General features: G+C 50.2%; 1 protein-coding gene and 1 pseudogene across 1 annotated transcript in view; both read left to right on the top strand.

The window, feature by feature from the left end:
• Positions 1 to 9,965, top strand: part of LOC8024653 — a gene marked incomplete in the record, with an annotated part of 216,512 nt that extends 206,547 nt beyond the window's left edge. The window contains 3 exon segments of the mRNA XM_042286345.1: positions 451 to 680; positions 4,018 to 4,324; positions 6,154 to 9,965. Coding sequence (XP_042142279.1) covers positions 451 to 680; positions 4,018 to 4,324; positions 6,154 to 6,714 — 1,098 coding nt within the window.
• A 5,725-nt stretch (positions 9,966 to 15,690) lies between these two features.
• On the top strand, positions 15,691 to 17,845 carry LOC115310435 (annotated as a pseudogene).
• The last annotated feature ends 211 nt before the right edge of the window (positions 17,846 to 18,056 follow it).

The raw sequence follows: 18,056 nt of genomic DNA, 5'->3' as shown, positions 1-18,056 counted from the left end.
CAGCAGAGAAAATCGCGAGATGGGCTACCTCGAGCTCCGCAGCGTGATTTGTTGTCATTGAGACACCAGACGGCGCTGACGCCTATGAGGAGGCTTCAGTGCGTCCTGCCTGTGGCTGCTCGGAGGGACCAGAACGATTTTACGGCGTTATCCTAGAAGCTCATTTGAAGGAGCAAAAAAAGGAAGAACCGAAGACATTGCGGGCGGAGGGTCGCCACTCTCCAGGTTAGAAATACACCAGTCGCTCCAGAAATGCGGAATTAACGTTTTGCATATAAATATCTGTAATTAAAGAAACGTATTACCAGCAGATGTGGCTCAGTGTATGCAGCAGAGTATTACTCTCTTTGTTAAAATTACATCGTTGTCCCAACATAGGAGGTGCACTCTCCCAGGCGATGAGTTCAAATGGCTGTTGTTAATTGCGCCTCTCGTGATGCCCTGATGCAGGTGAACTTAGCGGACGTGGCCGGGCTGCAGTGGGCCGACAAGAAGCGGACAGGGGTTATCGCTCTTCGGGTGGGCACCGAGGGCCAGCTCCTGCTCTGGACCAACTGCGGCCTCGACGACTGGATGTTCGCCCTTAGAGACGCCATCGGACGAAGCAAGGGCCGCAGGGAGGCCCTGCGCAAGGCCCACACCCTGGGACCCCAGTTCTATGACGGGGGACTCACCAAGAGGTCAGACATATTCTTCGAAGCACATATACGCCTTTACAAGACGCGTAGTCGGAGATGGTAGACAGAGCTTTTGAAAGAAGCTCCTGGACACACCTTTACTAGTCGCGAAGTATAGTCGAAGGTCGTGGAGAGACACTGCACCCTCTTCCAGAAGGACACTGCATTGTCATGTTGTGCAGCTGCGTCTTTCCTCCGTTGACGTTTACTGAGACATTTATCTCCATCATGAGCAACGTTTACAAAGTTGTCCGATTATCTACCTCAGTGTAGCAAAAACTTGCGAAAGAATTTTTTTGAAGTCTGAGCAATGTAGCTGACATTTTGCTAAAAGGTAGAGCATCTTCAGTGTCCTGAAGACGATAAATCCCTTCGCGAAACGTTGGCCGGTTGCCATTCAGAAGGTATCTTCTTCAAATGCATACACCGTTGGCTCTCAGCGAGAGGATTCTTGGAGTTTTAACGTCGGAGGCAGTTTACAGGTCACATAGCATCAAGGAATATTGTTAATTTTACTATGGCGTCAATTTTCTAGACCACCTGTAATATTTTATGTAGACATAATTTGACTGTTGGCATTGAGGTCCCAAATTTCAAAAAGCACAAGGCAAAAGAAAGAAGCCAGGTTTGTTTTCGTTTGATGGCCGAGAGCTTCACTGAGCATGTTTTCCGCGAAATTAAACGCCATCTTCGACCACTGAAGCCCTTATTTCATCTTGAGAGGCAGCTGCTGAGGCGTTGATTTTGGCTACACCGAGACGATGGAAACACAGGCAAATGCAGGTCAGCCTGCAGCTTTCTTTCGCTACTGGTAACTTGACATAAACAAATATCGCGGCAATGGCGTCACGTGAAACCATGAACAGAAAAAAAATGTTTAGTAAAGAATGGCGCTGTTGTCTTCTTGGATGACGTTGGTGTGAGGGGCGGAATGACTTGGAAAGAATGTTAAAACCTTCCGTCCACGATTATTATCATGATGGATCTGGACACTGTGGCCACAAATTCACGAGCACCACAACGAATCTTAACGACAATCAATCTCAGTTTTTCGTTGCACACTCACAGCTTTATATGGATCACCGAGTGGTGTGTACGGTACACCACCGGAGCAGACGAACACCCGAGAATTCCATTCCCTCCAAAACTCGTAACAACGATGCTGTCGCCAAATCAAGCGGCTAAATTCCTCCTCCTCCAAAACCGAAATAGGTTCGTGCGGTCACGCGACGACGAACCCCTATCCCCCGCCTTTCTGAGCCGGTTGACGTCCTAAAAGACCGATGAGGGAGAGCTCTCCGCGCTGCCCCGACGAACGAACGCCGGCGTTCCCGGCGAGCACGCGGCTGGCCCTCATCGATTGTGGCGGCGGAAACTGCTCTGCCCTTCGCCGAGGAGCGCGGAGAGGAACCAGTGACCGTGTATTGTAGAAAACGGGATGCCGGTTCACCGTACAACGGACCGCACAGGACGCTTCGAGAGCCGTCGCAGCCAATCCAATGCCGTCTGATTGTCACGTGATCTTCAGGAGGGTACCGCCTAGTGCGCGTCGGGGAGCCAGCGGCGATGACATCACGAGCGGGCCTTGTATTCTAGATGATATTGCACGCAGTTACGCGATGTGCTCACGGCGCCCTGTTTGGCGGGGATGACTCGTACCGTCCGCCGTGGTCCAGTCTGACAAGAAACGGAGTGTAGTAAAAAAGTAAACGAGGTCCTGAGAACGCGATGCGTGACGTGACAGATTGGGGCCGTGCCGTCTAAAACAAGCGGCCACCTTTTGACCGAGCGGGGGTGCGTCGTCGGTGATGCACGCCGGAAAGAGAGAAGCGGCGCCTTGTTTTGGGCAACGCGTGCGTGCGGGGCCCGGCGGCGTACATAGCGTGATCGTGACCTCGCGGTATCGCCGCCGAGTGACCGACCCATCCGCGAAAAGGGCACGAAACAAAACGGAGCAGAATCGGAGTTGGGAAGGCCACAGGGAACTGGGGGGTGGGTTCTGAGGCGAGGTCGTATTAAATATAGATTGCTCGTGCGCCTCCGAGCATGACGTCAAATGATTATTCCGGGCCTGTGAATTTGAAAGGTTGTAGGCAGCCCGCGATACTTTTTTTTTTTTATTACTTTTCTTTTTCGTGGATGCTTCGATGTTGTCCCGCTTGGTTCGCCCGTTGTAATATGTCAGCCTGTTTCCGTATCTAACCATCGTTGTAATTGTTCACTCATTTTGGGGGTCTTCTAAGAGTCGTCAGGGGTCATCAAGGGAGTTGCCGACTTGAGGTTTTCTTCTAGCTATTTCGAAAATGGTAAATTGAAAATCGACGATTGCTAAGCACATTCTTCAGACTAGCGCATGAAAACCAAGCTTACAAACCCGTCTGAATTCTTTTTTGATTTTATTTTTTATATATGGTTGAAGGAAAGTGTGTCAAAAACAGCGAATGTCCAACATCGTTACACTGCTTTTCAGAGCTGATACTTCTGTAAAAAAAGTGTAACGGTTATCTGAAAGACACCGATCGTCGTTATTTATTTATTGTTAAAAGGAATAGTGTTCCCAGTTGTGTTTTTTAAGTTGCCGAATATTGGAAGGATGACTGCCATGAAAGCCAGTTAAGCTCGATTATGCCGGTAATAAACATTGTTCGCGACGTCAGAGTCTACTTGTTGGCCACAGTTAGCGCTTTCGTGACGCTCGCTCTTTTGACGTTTATTTATTTATTTATTTTTCATATATTTTAGCCTGAAGTTTTAATGTAGCAAACAGAAATGGCAACGGCCACGTGAAATCGGGGCATAACTGCAGCAACGCGACATGAAGGAACTGCATGAAATTCCGGAACACTTGTCGTTCACCTCCGCAGCAGTCGGCACATGGTTTTCCCTGACGTGACATCGGCTGCAATCGTGAAGAACTTTATTGACGCGCGCGAAACTACTGCAGCATATATTTGACCCCACCGAATTTGTTTTTCTCGGCTATAACAAGTAGGAATTACCATTGGTGCGGTCCGATGACATCACGTGCAAGCCATGCATACATGGTGCGCTTTCTCCAGCTTGTTTTCCTCGAGGCTCGGTGTTCACCCAACACAAGGCCTGTGCACTGGATTCTTTGCGTCATCTCCCCCGATTAAGTACGGAGCAGAAATTGGCCGCGAGTGACATGTCAGCGTTCGTCTGGCAAGCGTCTTCAACCGCTGCTTTGCCGATTGGACACACGCCCCAGCCGACCGTACCCTGGCCCAGCGTTCTGCTATGTCAGTCGAGTGTTGTAGATGTAACGAAATCTAAATCCGTCTCGTGCCCTAATCTCTCCCCCGATCGACTCCTCGTGCAGGCAAGCCCTGCTGCTACAGCACACGCTCTCGTCGGAGGCCCAGTCGCCGTCGTCGTCGGTGCGCACGTCCACGTCGTGCGAGCTGCGCAGCCTGGGAGAGCGCACCCCTACGCCGAGCCTGACCCGCAAGGCGCAGAGGATGTCCCTGGCCACGGACGCCGGCGCCGACTACGACACCCGCTCGGTGCCCTGGTCGGCCCCGCTGGGTCCCCGGCTGGCGCCCCAGTGCACGGGCTCGTACAGCTCGCTCGTGTCGCTGGGACAGCGCTCGCTCGGTGCCCACCGGCCGTCGCCAAGGTCCCTGCAGGTAGACTTCGCGCCGTCTTTTATCTCTCCTTTCAGAAAAACCCTGCAACCAGCGTGTGTTGCGGTTTGAGCGTGCGCAGTACCTCCCTTCTGCTGATTAGCAGACACTTGCACGTGGCCACGGCCCAGTGACCGCATTTTAACGCGACAGCAGTTAAAGGCCGACGAACAGACTCGAGATTCTGCAAGGCAGAAGATCCTCCTCACCATGGGGGAGGAGGAAACAGGAAACGGTAGAAGGGGGAGAGGAGGAAGCGAGGGAAAAGTGGAAAGCGCGAACTGGTCGTCGGTCTTTAAGGAGCTCGTGACGTGACGCGAATCCTGATTGGTCGATGGGTCATGACGTCATAGCCACATGACGTCGCGCGGGAATCAACGTTATTAGATTTGCTCAGTTACGGAACTGCGCATAGACGCTGCTTACACGAGCAGTACCTCCCTCACTCACCACGACTCGCCTCGGGTCGTTCGACGCGCCGGACGGCTGCTATAATAACTGCAGTGTGTTCTTGGAATGCGTACGTTTCGAAGCAAATTGTCCGAATGGCGTTCCACCCTACTTTATGGAACACAGTTATGAAACGAAAGTTCAGATGGCGTTTTAAACGACGGGAGGCGGACTGATGTACCTGAGGAGGGGGTATATTCTTCCGCAGGAGTTCCACAACTGGGGTAATCTAGTAACGCTGGCGCGAATTTCAAACAACGCACAACGTTTTCAAACGTGAAAACAGCGCAAAAAATTTTGACAAGGGACGAGTGAAAGAAGTGCACGGACAAAGCGCTGACTATCAACTAAAGTTTAATTTTCAGGCGAACCAGAAAAATAAACACAGGGAGCATAGGAAAGAACCAATCAAGAAACAAAAAAACACAACCAAAAATTTTTTTTTATTGGTTTATTGTCTGGTTCTTTCCTATGCTCTCTGTGTTTATTATTCTGGTTCGCCTGAAAATTAAACTTTAGTTGATAGTCAGCGCTTTGTCCGTGCACTTCTTTCACTCGTCCCTTGTCAAACTTTTTGCGCTGTTTTCGCGTTTGAAGATGTTGAACCAACTCGCCCAACTTATCGCCTTGTTGTTCAACCCACAACGCTCACGTGAAACGTGATATCACGCTAGGAATGAATGTGATCAAAACATGACATGTAACGCGAATCAAATGTCGCCGCATGTCTCAAATGATTTTATTTCATAAAGTAATTCATTTGCCTGAACGACAAATTTGAAGAATTTTAGCTGGGATTCGAAACCACGACCCTTCGGTTGCGAGCCAGACAAGCTACTCACTAGGCTACGCAAGGCACGCTTGCACGGCGAATGAGAAAGCGATGCGAACGGGGCCCGATAGCGCTATCGCGTTCCACCCTTAAAGGCGAACCTTAAACGTCTTCTAAGTTTTTCGCCTAGGCGATGAGCGATGGTAAGGTGTACATACACACTCACACACTGTTACTGTACTGGTAATGCACCTTTCCAGCACTGCCACCCGACACCCTGGACGCATGCTCGGCGTCTGAATTTCCGCAGGAGACACTGCGCCAGCGCAGCACGCATTCCATAGCCCAGTAGACAAAGACGACAGCGCACAGGAAACGATTATTGGAATGATGTATACACGTCTGCAAGTACAGGCTCTGGAGGCTGCCATCCTGCTGCTGCCGCGTGTTGATTGTCTGATAGTCAAGCCTTACCAAGGCGTGTTCACGGTTGCTAGAACGAGTCCCAAACAAATCATTTTTCATCCGCAGTGACTAGACTAGCTTTTGAAGCGTGAGAAGCGTGGCTGCTTGCAGACGTCTATATGAAACCCTTGCGTTCTGGCTCCAGGTCTCCCCGGCGCTGGCGCAGCGGTCCCTGTACGCGCAGCACGTGCTCAACTCCCCCGAAGCCTCGGCGACGTCCAACGGCCACCGCGGAGGCGGCCGGTGCGGCGCCACGGCCTCGGCCACGCTCGAGTTCTCCTACATCCGTCCAGACTCGCCGGTCACGCTGACGGGGCCCCGGCGAAGCACGCTGGACGGCCACTGTCACCGGTCCCAGTCGTGCTTCAGCAACCCGTTCCTGCAGCTGGAAGAGCAGCAGAAGCTCTTGCAGCAGCAGAGACGACAGCAGCAGCAGCAGCAGCCTTTCATACTCCACGAGCTCCGGGGCGCTCTGCCCAGCGACGAAGACCCGCGGCCGTCGAGTATCTACGGCCAGCCGTCGATGACGCAGATCGACAAGGCAGCGTACTCCCTGCAGCCGCCGGACGTGGTGCCCAACCACCGGCCCTCGGCGTCCAAGCTCATGAAGCGAGCCGTGAAGGCGTACACGCACTCCAAGTCGGACTCGGCCTTTGTGCTCAAAGCCAGCCCGTCCCAGCTTCAGGGGCATCTGGCCGTTACCTGAGCGGTCGCCATTAGGTGGACAGTGGACCGTTCCTTTGTCTTCTTGTGGACGCTGGCTCTGTTCGGGTCGTCGTCGTTCGCGTCGAGAAAGTATCGCTGAATCGAATCTCGTGCGGGAAGGAACTCTTTGAACAGAAAGTCGCTCTTTTTATCTCCGGCTACACGGTCGAGCAGACTGTGATGTGCCGAAGAGGGATCGTGGTAATTCACTCACCTAGACAAGATGCGAGTTTTGAATTTGCAGGGATCCGTTCAATTGAGCTCCGAAGTAGTCAGGTATGATCAATTTGAAAGGATTGAAAAGGGATACGCGGAAACATATGGGAGGGAAAGCAGCTCGAATTATGGGAAAGCTAGAGGGAACCCGTGAGAAAGAGGAAAAGCTGCCAAGCGTACAAACACAGCCTGATCGTCACTTCCGCCACACAGCAGGTTAGTTTCGATATATATTCGTTGAGGTCGCACGGATGTTCCCCGTCCGTTGCAGTTCCCCGATGCCCGTCGTTGGGACCCGCCCCGGTCTCGACGTCAAGGGGAACTTCACGGCGATCGCGAGTGGTCCGCGAACGAAGGAGGGTTGGAACGCGCGAAAGTTCAAAATGCATCGAAGATGGTCGCCGCGTGATCTGCTGGAAGTCATCCTAGTTCACCGGTGTGTATATGTAGACTTCGGGTCTCAAGAGTGGGAGAAAGTGTTGGACGAATTCCTACCCTTACAAATCCCGGTTCCCCGCCTGCGCCCTTCTATACAACAAATCCACCACGAGTTTGTATAACACCACTGTGATATCTTTATTTTATTCGTTTTCCGGTGTGTACAACCCACGAGCCGTCAGTTTGTTTTCAGAATGTCCCTCCCCTTCTGTCCTCTCGCCCCCTAGGTTCCTTCCCCGCGCGAAGTCTGGGGTCATTTTTTTCCCACCCGAGGCAAGTTTTTGCGAAGAAATAGAAAAGTAACGTGCTTGCAGCCGTTGTGGCACTTTCCTGGTACCACAAGCCATCGTGCCCACTTCAAAACGACATGGCGACCTCAGATATCGAAGTGGAAAGAACCGGAGGTCGTGACGTGGGTAGCGTGACGAGGACCAGAACACCCATCGCTGCGTAGCTTTGGTGATGCTCACCGAAGACTGAAACTTCTAAGCCTGAAATGTCATGTCATGGCCTGATCTGCACATGCTTATTGGACATAAAGTATTGATTTCTATGGCAACCAAAAGGCTGTAGCTGCTCCACGTCACAGTTCACGTGACTTTGATTCGCATGACTCCGGTTTTTCCTTCGCTCTGTGTGACCACCGTGTCGATTTGAAGCGGATTTGAGCGTCATGTTCTTCGGAACGCCCCAGCCTGCGTCTCACTGCCAGTTTGTCAAAGTTGCTCTTATAGTGAGTCAGGCGCGCGGCAGGTGAAGGAGGTTGTAGCCCGAGATCGAAGTGGCGGAGAGGGCACTAGGTTATCGTCGTGTTTTCTTGCCAATCCCCTCGTCGCCGAATTTGCAGACGAGGTGCGTTTTAACTTATACCGCGCTTGTTCCATAGCTCGTGTGTGCTAGTGCGAACGGTGTCTTGTCTCTGTCAATGAGCTCGCGAACACTGAACACCCTCTTTTTGTAACTCGGAACGACGGGAGAAGAGGAACCTGCCGTTGACGCCCAGTGGCGATGTGTGTACATGCATCTTCCAGTGCACTTCATTAGAAAGCAATTTCACCAGTGCTCTCCAAGAACCGATTGTGAATGCGTGAAAGGCTTAACCAACTCCCCCTTCGAATTTGTCTGCTTTTGTTTCTCAGTTTCCCCGTGTAGGTTAAAGCATCGGCACGTGCATCTTAATGGCGCCGAAGTTGATGACAGCACCGAGAGCGTCTAGAGGGCACCGTCACTCTTCGTACGACAAGCACCCCGGTGTATAGGACACGGCCACTTGATCTCTGTTTGATAACAAAACCTCGCCAGGCGAAACGTGTGCAGAGCGCAGCGCAATATCGTGACATGGAGAGATTTTACGTACCCTGGTGTCTTAAGACCTAGATGACATTGCTGTCTTTTCGTACATATTCAAAACGACTCTAGAGCATGTACCTAAAATCAGCGTTCAAATTTTAAAACAAAATGGAGAAGGGGGAAAAAAAAAAGATCATCCGCGTGTCATCATGACGAAGGACACTTGCGATGTATCATCACAGAAGCCCATTCGCGATTATTAATAACATAAAAGTCAGAGACGTGCAAGATGAAGTTGGCCGTGACAAACGACCGGCTCACCAAAAAAGGCGCCGTGACCCTGGATTTCATAAATTACGCTAGGCACTGCAATTGAACCGACGTGAAAACAGTAGCCCTGTATCCGATATGCAGGTTGGAACTCGCCGTTGACACATTACCGGGAGCATCCGAGATTTAACCGTTTCTCCGTGATTTCTGTTTTATTCTTAGTTCCGCGATACCATTGTAGTAATAGAAGGATCCATCACCGTCACGAAACTTTTGTATACATAAGGGCGCGCCTTACCAATGCAGTCCCCTGGTGGCCGTGCTGTGGAGCTGCAGCTGTGTTAGATCCTGTAAACAAAGGGCGGTTTTACACCACGCGGCCGGCGCGCAGCCGGTATGGCCTATTCCGCCGCGTAGCTGTCTCTCTCTCCATTGGTTGGCTGGGTGTCACCTGACACGGCAAGTGAACTGGCAGCCAATCAGAGGCGGCTATACTGCGAAATCTTCGACGTGACACTACGTCGAGCGCAACCGACGCGGCCCGAGGTTTTGGTGGTTTAAAACCAGCCGAATTCGGTACGACGACGTAGCATAGAACACACGATCCCGATGTGTGGGGGTAGAACGGAGTAGCATTTTTATATATATATATAAAAACCGTTTCAGAAAGCGGTCATTTCTTTTTTTTTTTTTAATGATAAATACCCTGTTTTATTCGAATGGGAAAAGTTTCGACGACAAACCTGAAGTTTGCACACAACGCGCACAAATGGTAGAAATACATTGGTTATCAATAGCTGGGGAAAGTAGACTAATTGATTTGTTCTTTGCTCGAAGAAATTTACTTATCTTATGTTGTTGTTGTTGTTTTTTTTTTCTTTTAGAGCAGGGGTTTCTAAACTTTTTGGCTAAGGGGCCGCAATAGTGATCTACCGCAAACTCGAAGGCCCGAAAAAAAAAAAAAAACATTAGTTATAAAATAGGAAAAACTAAGTAAACCTAAATACGCATTTCAACACAATATATATATATATATATATATATATATATATGTATATATATATATATATATGAACGAATATGTGCAGATGAATGAACCGTACTTATTCTAATGAATTAAAGATCCAAGTTTTTCAGGAACCCGCCGAAAGCCAAAAAACGGCGGAGTCAGGATTTTTTGGCTTTTGTTTTTTGGCTTTCGGCGGGTTCCTGAAAAACTTGGATCTTTAATTCATTGGATTAAGTACGGTTCATTCATCTGCACATATTCGTTCATATCCTCCTCGGAGACCACGTACGATGACGTGAAGTGCCCGTGTTGTATATATATATATATATATATATAAGCAATAAATACAGCACTAAACAGCACCCTAAGGTGGATCAATGCACATACTTCAATTTCAAATTTAACATTTAGGTAATTATGAGCTTGCACAAAAATCGGAAGCACAAAAATTCGCCAAGCATAAATCAAAGCGCATAGAAAGTTTGATGCATTCGCCCATTGCAAAATACCAATGAGAATGATAAAACTAATGCAGTTAACGTGCAATAATTGTGACAGAGGACACCAAGCACAATATACACGAGAACGCAAATAAATTTTGACCTGGGTACAGAGACATGAAGCAGGGAGTCTAAGAATGGTGGCGCCGGTGACAATGCTCAATGAAAATTATGGCGAGAAAGGACCCGCGTTACGATGCAGTTTCTCTCGTTCTTTCTGGTGTCTTCGTTTGCGCATTTGGAGCGTGTTGCCAGCCCCGTTTCTTTACCTGCACTTAATTTTGCGCCGGTACTATAGCGGAGCCACGCGCCGATCGGAAGCCTTGCGCGGGCCGGGGTTTGGACACCCCTGATGTAGAGAGATTGTTAGATATTGAATATCGTGAGAAGTCGAACACGACAAACAATAGGAACCAAGACCAGCTATCGTCTTTCAGGGAAAGCCATATACTCCGTACGGCACCTTTAAAGACCGACGACCAGTTCGCGCTTTCCCCTTTTCTTTCGCTTCCTTCCCTCCCCCCTTCTACCCTGTCCACCGTTGCCTGTTTCCTCCTCCCCCATGGCGAGGAGGATCTTCTGCCTTGCAGAATTTCGAGCCTGGTCGTCGGCCTTTAACGCAAACATAACACCGGCGGTTTTCTTTTTTTTTTTTTTTTGCGCGAGCACATTGGAATTGGACACCGATTTACTTTTACTGCATGAATTCGTGTTCAACGTGAGCACATTCCACCCCGCTTTTAGGTTCGATAGCAGCCGTTCAGCTTTCAAATAGATATAGAAAGCACTGGCCAGTTTTAGGTCGGTATTTGCCAAGAAGGCCAATTTTAGTCTCGAAACACACGGAACTTGATGAAGCTAACTCGAATTACCCAGCTATCCCTAAAGTTTGATACCTAGTAAACAACGACACAAATCTCTTTGTGTGTGTGTGTGTGCGAACACGCTAGGTTTTGTTTTTGACAATTTTCCCATTCGGTGACATGCGGGTGTTTCCCCCCACTTCTAAGCGACCGTCTTTTTTTCTTCTTTGTTTTAACGCGAATACAAGTCGAGTTCTAGTCATACAGGTTTGTGTGTGTGTTTACCCAGTTCCTACAACCCGGCATATTTGGATAACAATGATTTAAGCAGAGAAATACTATTGTCTGTGGAAGTATTTATAGCGCGTCTATGTCGACCGGTTTCCCGCCGGAGAAACCGAGGTATGTCCGTCTCCCGCTGTTTTGACATTGGTCGCTGGTTGTTCTGGGTGGCAAGGCTGGAGCACACAGTGCCTCTTCTCCAAGAAATCTCCAATTTTTTCAATTTTTCACTCTCGGTCGATTGTACGGACCCTCTTTTACTCTTTGTCTCGCTTTTATTTTCTTGAGTATTTACACGACCTCGAATAAAAATCGTACTGTACAATTCTGCCACAACCATCTTGCAAAGTGTTCGTCTCTTATTTCCGTCCCGGTAAAGACTCATGGCAGCCAGCTTGTGTGCTATGGCGTTCCACGAGCCCCAGCATCAACGTCCCCGTACGTATGTATCGGGTCTCGCACCTATGTTGAGTCACAAGCCGCACAGGCACAGCTGTCATGTGCACGTCCATGGAATATCCGTGCAACATTATAAAATCTTTAGAGGTCCGCGGGAACACTTATGTGCTGTCAGTGACGCTAAATTCTATGAGGAGCGTACCAGGAGACCCATCGTCAATGTCTCGTGGGCCGATCCTGTTGCATTCCAGGCGGCAACTCTGCCGTCTCGGGCGCAACCCTGTTGCATCCGATTTGTTAGAACTGGTAATTCCATCGTTCATGGAAGGACGACGACGAAGTGCCCTGGCAAAGGAACACGGAATTTTCGGCTCCTGATAATTTTCTATGTTTGGCACTTTCTATAGCTTTTGGACTTCCAACTACCTTGAAGATCAAACCTGGACGCTCCGTGGCATCGTTAGGGGGTCCCGACACCCCCCAAAACAGCGCCACGTTTATGAAGGTCTCGTGAATCACCAAGGACCTTCGACGACGCTCCGCCCGCTGATTTCGCAACCGACGGGGTCATTTCGACGAGTTTGGAGCCAGAAAAGATGGACACCGCAGCAGCCCTGACTTCGGGAACGCGCGGTCAACAAGCCGAAGTAAAAGCGCAGCAGCAGCAGCTTGAACCCGCCAGGACCACAGCCATCGAGCTTGACGCTGGACTCCTCGGAAAATTGGGAATCACCAGAGAGGATATCGGCAAATTAATAACCACACTCTTGCACAGCTACATACAAGGGACGTTGACCCCAGGCTGGATGGCAAGCCAGCAAAGGGACGCCATGGAATCCGAAGAGGTGAGTTCTCAAGATACTTCCCAATTTCCACCACTACAGAAATTACATAAACCAGAAAATCCAACTTCAGAAGAACGACAAGCTAAGGCTAACAGCTTAGGAACCGCCCCCGTGGAGGAGAACCCTGAAGACGAAGGGTTTGAAATGTATATAAGTAAACGCCGACGAAAACGCCGGTGTTCGACAGTCCAAAAACCGAGAACATCATCTGAGGAAGATAGGCGGGAAACTCCCACGTCAACCCAGACAGTGGTACTAAAAGCGATATGGAAAAAGAATGTCAAGGACTTCAAGACCCGAGATATAAAAACAGCGGTGGAAAAGACGGGAATCGCCAGTCGTGATGACTACAGAATTCAAATTCAGCCGAAGACGAACACCATTGCGCTAAAAACGCGGAACGAAGAGATAATCCAAAATCTCCTAAAAGTCACTGAGATCACGAAAGGCGAAGACTCGTACGCCTTAAGCCCATACAAGGCAATGGGGAACGACCAAGTACGCGGTGTCATCTACTTGCACGGTGATAACAGCGACGAGACACCCGAAACGCTACTACCGGATTTGGAATGCAGAACGGCCAAAGTAGTCTACGCCCGCCTTATGGGCAAGAAAGGCAACGCTGTGGTGGTCACTTTTGAGGGAACTTGGCTGCCAGCGAAAGTCATGTTCTGCCGCGAAGTGTTCACCGTGAAACCGTACCGACCAAGACCAATAGTCTGCTTCAATTGTCACAACATTGGGCACAAAACGGACGTATGCCCAAGCAAAGAGAGCAGATGCGACCAATGCGGGCACATCCACGAAGAAGAGATGGAGGAGTGCACAAGGGATCCACAGTGTAAGAACTGCGGTGGGGCCCACGTGGCAACCAGCAACAATTGTCCCAAGAGGAAGATCTCAGAAAAGAAGCAGCCCGCAAACCCACCACAGCTGAAGCTACTGAGAGAAAGTTACGCGGCAGCAGCCAAAGCAACTGCCACCGCACAGGCACAACTTCGCGGCCAACAAAACACAGAGCAGGAGGTCATTCGAATTCCTCCCAACCCAGGAAAGCCAACAGTTGACTCCAATGAGAAGATGGTAGCCCCAAACTGGATCCCAGAATGGGCCCAGCGCACGAAGGCTAAGTCCACCGAACTACCAGACTGGAGGAAGGAAGTACAAGCACTCGAAGCTAGGTTCGAGAAGCAAGAATCCAAAATAGCCAAATTCGAGAAAGACGTGGAAATGGGATTTAATATGGTATTCCAAGTACTCGGAGAGATTAAAAAGGAAATTGCTGAGCTCAAGCATAGCAGATAGAACTTACGAACCCGGACAGACCAAGATGGCACCGACACGGATCCTACAGTGGAATTGCAACACGTTCTCGGCAAGAGCAGCGGAGCTCAAGCTCCGCTTCGAAAGAAATGCGCCACCAGAAATTCTGCTGCTGCAGGAGACTAAAACACCGGACATGGCAATCACCGGCTTCAACGTTTACCTAAGTCCGACCATCAAATCTAAGCCAAGCTGCAGGGAGAAGAATCCCATTGAAAAGAAAGGATGGGTGGCAGTTTGCGTACTCCAAAACATACCACAGACGCAGCTAGACACCACTGCACTCTGCTCGGACAAGAGGGAGGTAGTTGCTGTCCGACTAAAGCGAGGTAAACTCAAACTGGTGGTGGCATCTGTCTACATAAAGCCCAATACCACCCTAAAAAATGGAGAGACGGCAGAATGGATCCGAAAGCTATCCGAGCTGGCGGATGGAGACCCACTGATCGTCGGAGGGGACTTTAATGCACAACACCGCGAATGGGGATACGACACCAACACAAAGAAAGGCCGAGACATCATCGCAGCCATGCAAACAGCCGGGCTTGAACTCCGCAATGAACAAGGGGTCAAGACGCGACTAGCCAAGCAACAACGCCAGAAGGACACTACACCAGATCTCACGTGGGCCACAAAGCGCCTCGACACCCAATGGACACCAAGGAGGGACACACAGGGCAGCGACCACTACCCCATCGAAGTCACCGTCACACACCCAAGTGGGCGGAAAGATAAGGAGCTTCGACCGATCATCAAATGGGATGGATTCCGGGAGCTAATTCTAAGCAGCCTGGAGCGGCACGAAGACATCGAGGAAAGCATCTGCAAGGCGATGAAGGAGGCAAGAACCCACGTTAATGTCAAACAAGGCGATCCGACACCGGACACCCACCTTCTGAACCTATGGGCCAGTAGACTACAAGCGTTAACAAGATTCAGGAAAAGCAGGGCGACGGCGCATAAGATCAAGCTCAACAAAGCGACTGCCATGGCTATGAAATACTCCAAAGAGCTATGCCGGCATAAATGGAGAAGCCGCTGCGCATCATTCAACGCACGTACCGGACTCGGAAAGGCCTGGCGGACTTACAGGGGGATGAACAAGAACAAACGCAAGAGCCGGAACGCAGCACAGAACCTTGCGCTTCGCCTGAAAATGACGGAGGAGGAGCTGGCGGTAAAAGCAAGTCAGATATTTTTCCCGCACATCACGGCGGCAAAACAGGGAGGCAAAAAACGCTCAAAGAGCTGGGCTGCAAAACCACCAAAAGAACCGGGAATGGACGAACCTTTCAACATGGGGGAGCTGCTTGAGGCCATCCACTCAGCCAAACAAGGAAGCGCAACCGGACCCGACGGGATAACATATACGGCTCTTAGTAACCTCCCAGGCGAGGCCAAAGAAGAGCTATTGAAGAAATATAACGAAGCATGGAAGAAAGGAAAGATCCCTGACTCCTGGAAGATCTCTTGGGTGACACCAATACCTAAACCCGGAAAGACGCAGGATAGAATCGAAAATTTCAGACCAGTTTCACTAACGTCCAGCATCTGCAAAGTCTTGGAGAAAATGGTCCTGCAGAGGGTATAATGGTACCTCGAGACCTACGACAGGCTGGACCCGAGGCAAACAGGATTCAGAGAAGCCATGGGAACACCAGACAGTCTCAAGCTGCTATACGAAGACGTGATGGCAGACAAGAAGAGCATAGATCCAAGACTTGTAGTTGCTCTTGACATAAAACAAGCCTTTGATGCCGTTCCGCATTGGGCGGTGAAAGAAGGAGCTCAGAGATGCGGACTAAGGGGCAGAGCACTAAAATTCATCAAAGACTTTCTTTCCAATAGAAGGTTTAAGGTGAAAATCGGAAACACAATGGGCCCGGAGACACTCAACAACAGAGGCGTACCACAGGGGGCAGTGATATCGCCCACATTATTTAATATGGTAATGGCAGATTTACCAACGAGACTGCGACGCATTGAAAACCTCGGGTTCACAATATACGCGGATGATGTCACATTGTGGACCAAAGGAGGCTCGCTGGGAGACCAGGAGTTCACTATGCAACGGGGCATCGACGAAGTTGCAAAGTACTTGGAGGAAGTCGGGATGGAGCCGTCCCCTGAAAAAACCCAATACATGGTCGTTGCGAGACCAAAGGACCACAGAAAAGGGATTGCACAGCAAGTGCAACTTCAACTCATGGGAAAAGAACTAGAACGGCGTCCGAGCATAAAAATCCTTGGAGTTACATTTGAAGAAACAGCTGGGAGTACCAAATGGCTACCCGAACTGAGGAAGGTATGGGATCAGGCCCTGAAATTGATTCGTAGGACAACGAGCAAATCGTGGGGGGCGGACGAAAAAGCAATCCGGACCATGGCAGAAGCCCTCCTCACATCCAGAGCGCTCTACTGCTGCAACTGGATGAACCTCACCAAGGCTCAGTGGAAGCAAATTGAAAGACTGAACAATCAAACCATGAGAGTGGTAACTGGACTACCGAGATACACACCCCTCGACGAACTAAGGAAATATGCAGGAATGAACAAGATAGCGGAGAAAGCAGAGTCACAACAAATCGCACACTTTCAACGCCTCGAAAGGACTAAACATGGGCGAAGACTATTGGAAATCCTAGGATACTCCACGGAAGGTAGGCCCCCGATAGAGTAGGCTTCCCCACCATGGCAAGACATAGGCGTAACTGATCACAAGCCAACATTCAAGGGACAAGGAACTAAACAGAGAAAATTCGCAGCCAAGAAACACATCCAGTGGCTCGCGGAGAACACTGAATGTAAGGAAATAAGGTACACGGATGCCGCGAAGGACGACGGGGCTGCCGCAGCAGCCTTTGTCGACATTGCGAGGGACAGGACCTGGTCAGAGAAGCTTCCAACGCAGACCTCGGTTAAAGAGGCTGAACTGCGTGCAATTTTAGCCGCAGCCAAAGATATCCGTGAAAGAATCGACCCAGGTAACAGGGCCTGGATCTTCACAGACTCTCAGACGGCACTGAAAGCTTGCCGCAGCTGCAGAACGAGAAGCAGAACGGTCAAGAAGATCAAAAATATTGCGGAGGAGCTCAGGAAGCTGGATTCTAACATAACGATTGAGTGGCTACCCGGACACAACGATATCCCGGGGAACGAGAGGGCTCACCAGGCCGCAGCGGAGGCAGCTAGCAGCACCAGCTCCGCGCCAGGCCTTACCTCTCGAGTCGAAACGACGAATGAAATGTCAATAGACCCAGATGAAATGGCCGAGCAAGCCAAAGAAGGGAGGAAACTGTACCTGAAGGGTCTTCTGCTAACAGAGGAAGACCCGATACCACCAGGGTACACGAGATGGGAGACGGTTCGGCTACAGCGAGTCAGGACAGGGACGGCACTAACTCCGGCGAAAAAAGCATCCTTCGGACTGAAGGACCACGAGGACCCAACGTGCAAGACATGCACAGAGGGATCCATGGCAACGACCAAACACGTGCTCTGGGAATGCAAAGGCCTGGAAGACTTTAGAGTAGAGTCATGGGACTCGCTACCCAGCGAGAAAAGGCCCACGAACCTTGAAGACTGGACCCACCCCAAGGGACAGCCGCAGCACAGAAAAGAAATCCTGGACTCCCTGATCACCTACATCAGGGACTCTGGGGTCCATCACTTCATCTAGATTTATTCATTGTCACTTACCCTTTCCTATAAATCCCTACATTCCTTTTCCCTCTCGCCTCAGGGACACCAACCCATAGACGAGTGAACCTTTCATTAAATAAATACATGTTCTCTCTCTCTCTCCCCTGTTGCATCCCAGACGCTGGCTTCAGCAGTGCTTTGGTTGCGCGTGCCTGCGCGTTCAGACTTGTGTTAGCAAGGGCAGGAAGCTCGCAGTGAATGCGGAGCTTCCAGTCTCAGCTGAAGGGTAAACAGCCTATAGGGATGACGTTTGGGAGGGGAGCGGG

Source organism: Ixodes scapularis, unplaced genomic scaffold (assembly GCF_016920785.2).
Source record: "Ixodes scapularis isolate PalLabHiFi unplaced genomic scaffold, ASM1692078v2 PGA_scaffold7__128_contigs__length_106722199, whole genome shotgun sequence".
In the NCBI taxonomy this organism is placed as follows: Eukaryota; Metazoa; Arthropoda; class Arachnida; order Ixodida; family Ixodidae; genus Ixodes; species Ixodes scapularis.
The sequence above is the reverse complement of the archived record's forward strand: the minus strand, read 5'-3'. Positions and strand labels throughout refer to the sequence as shown.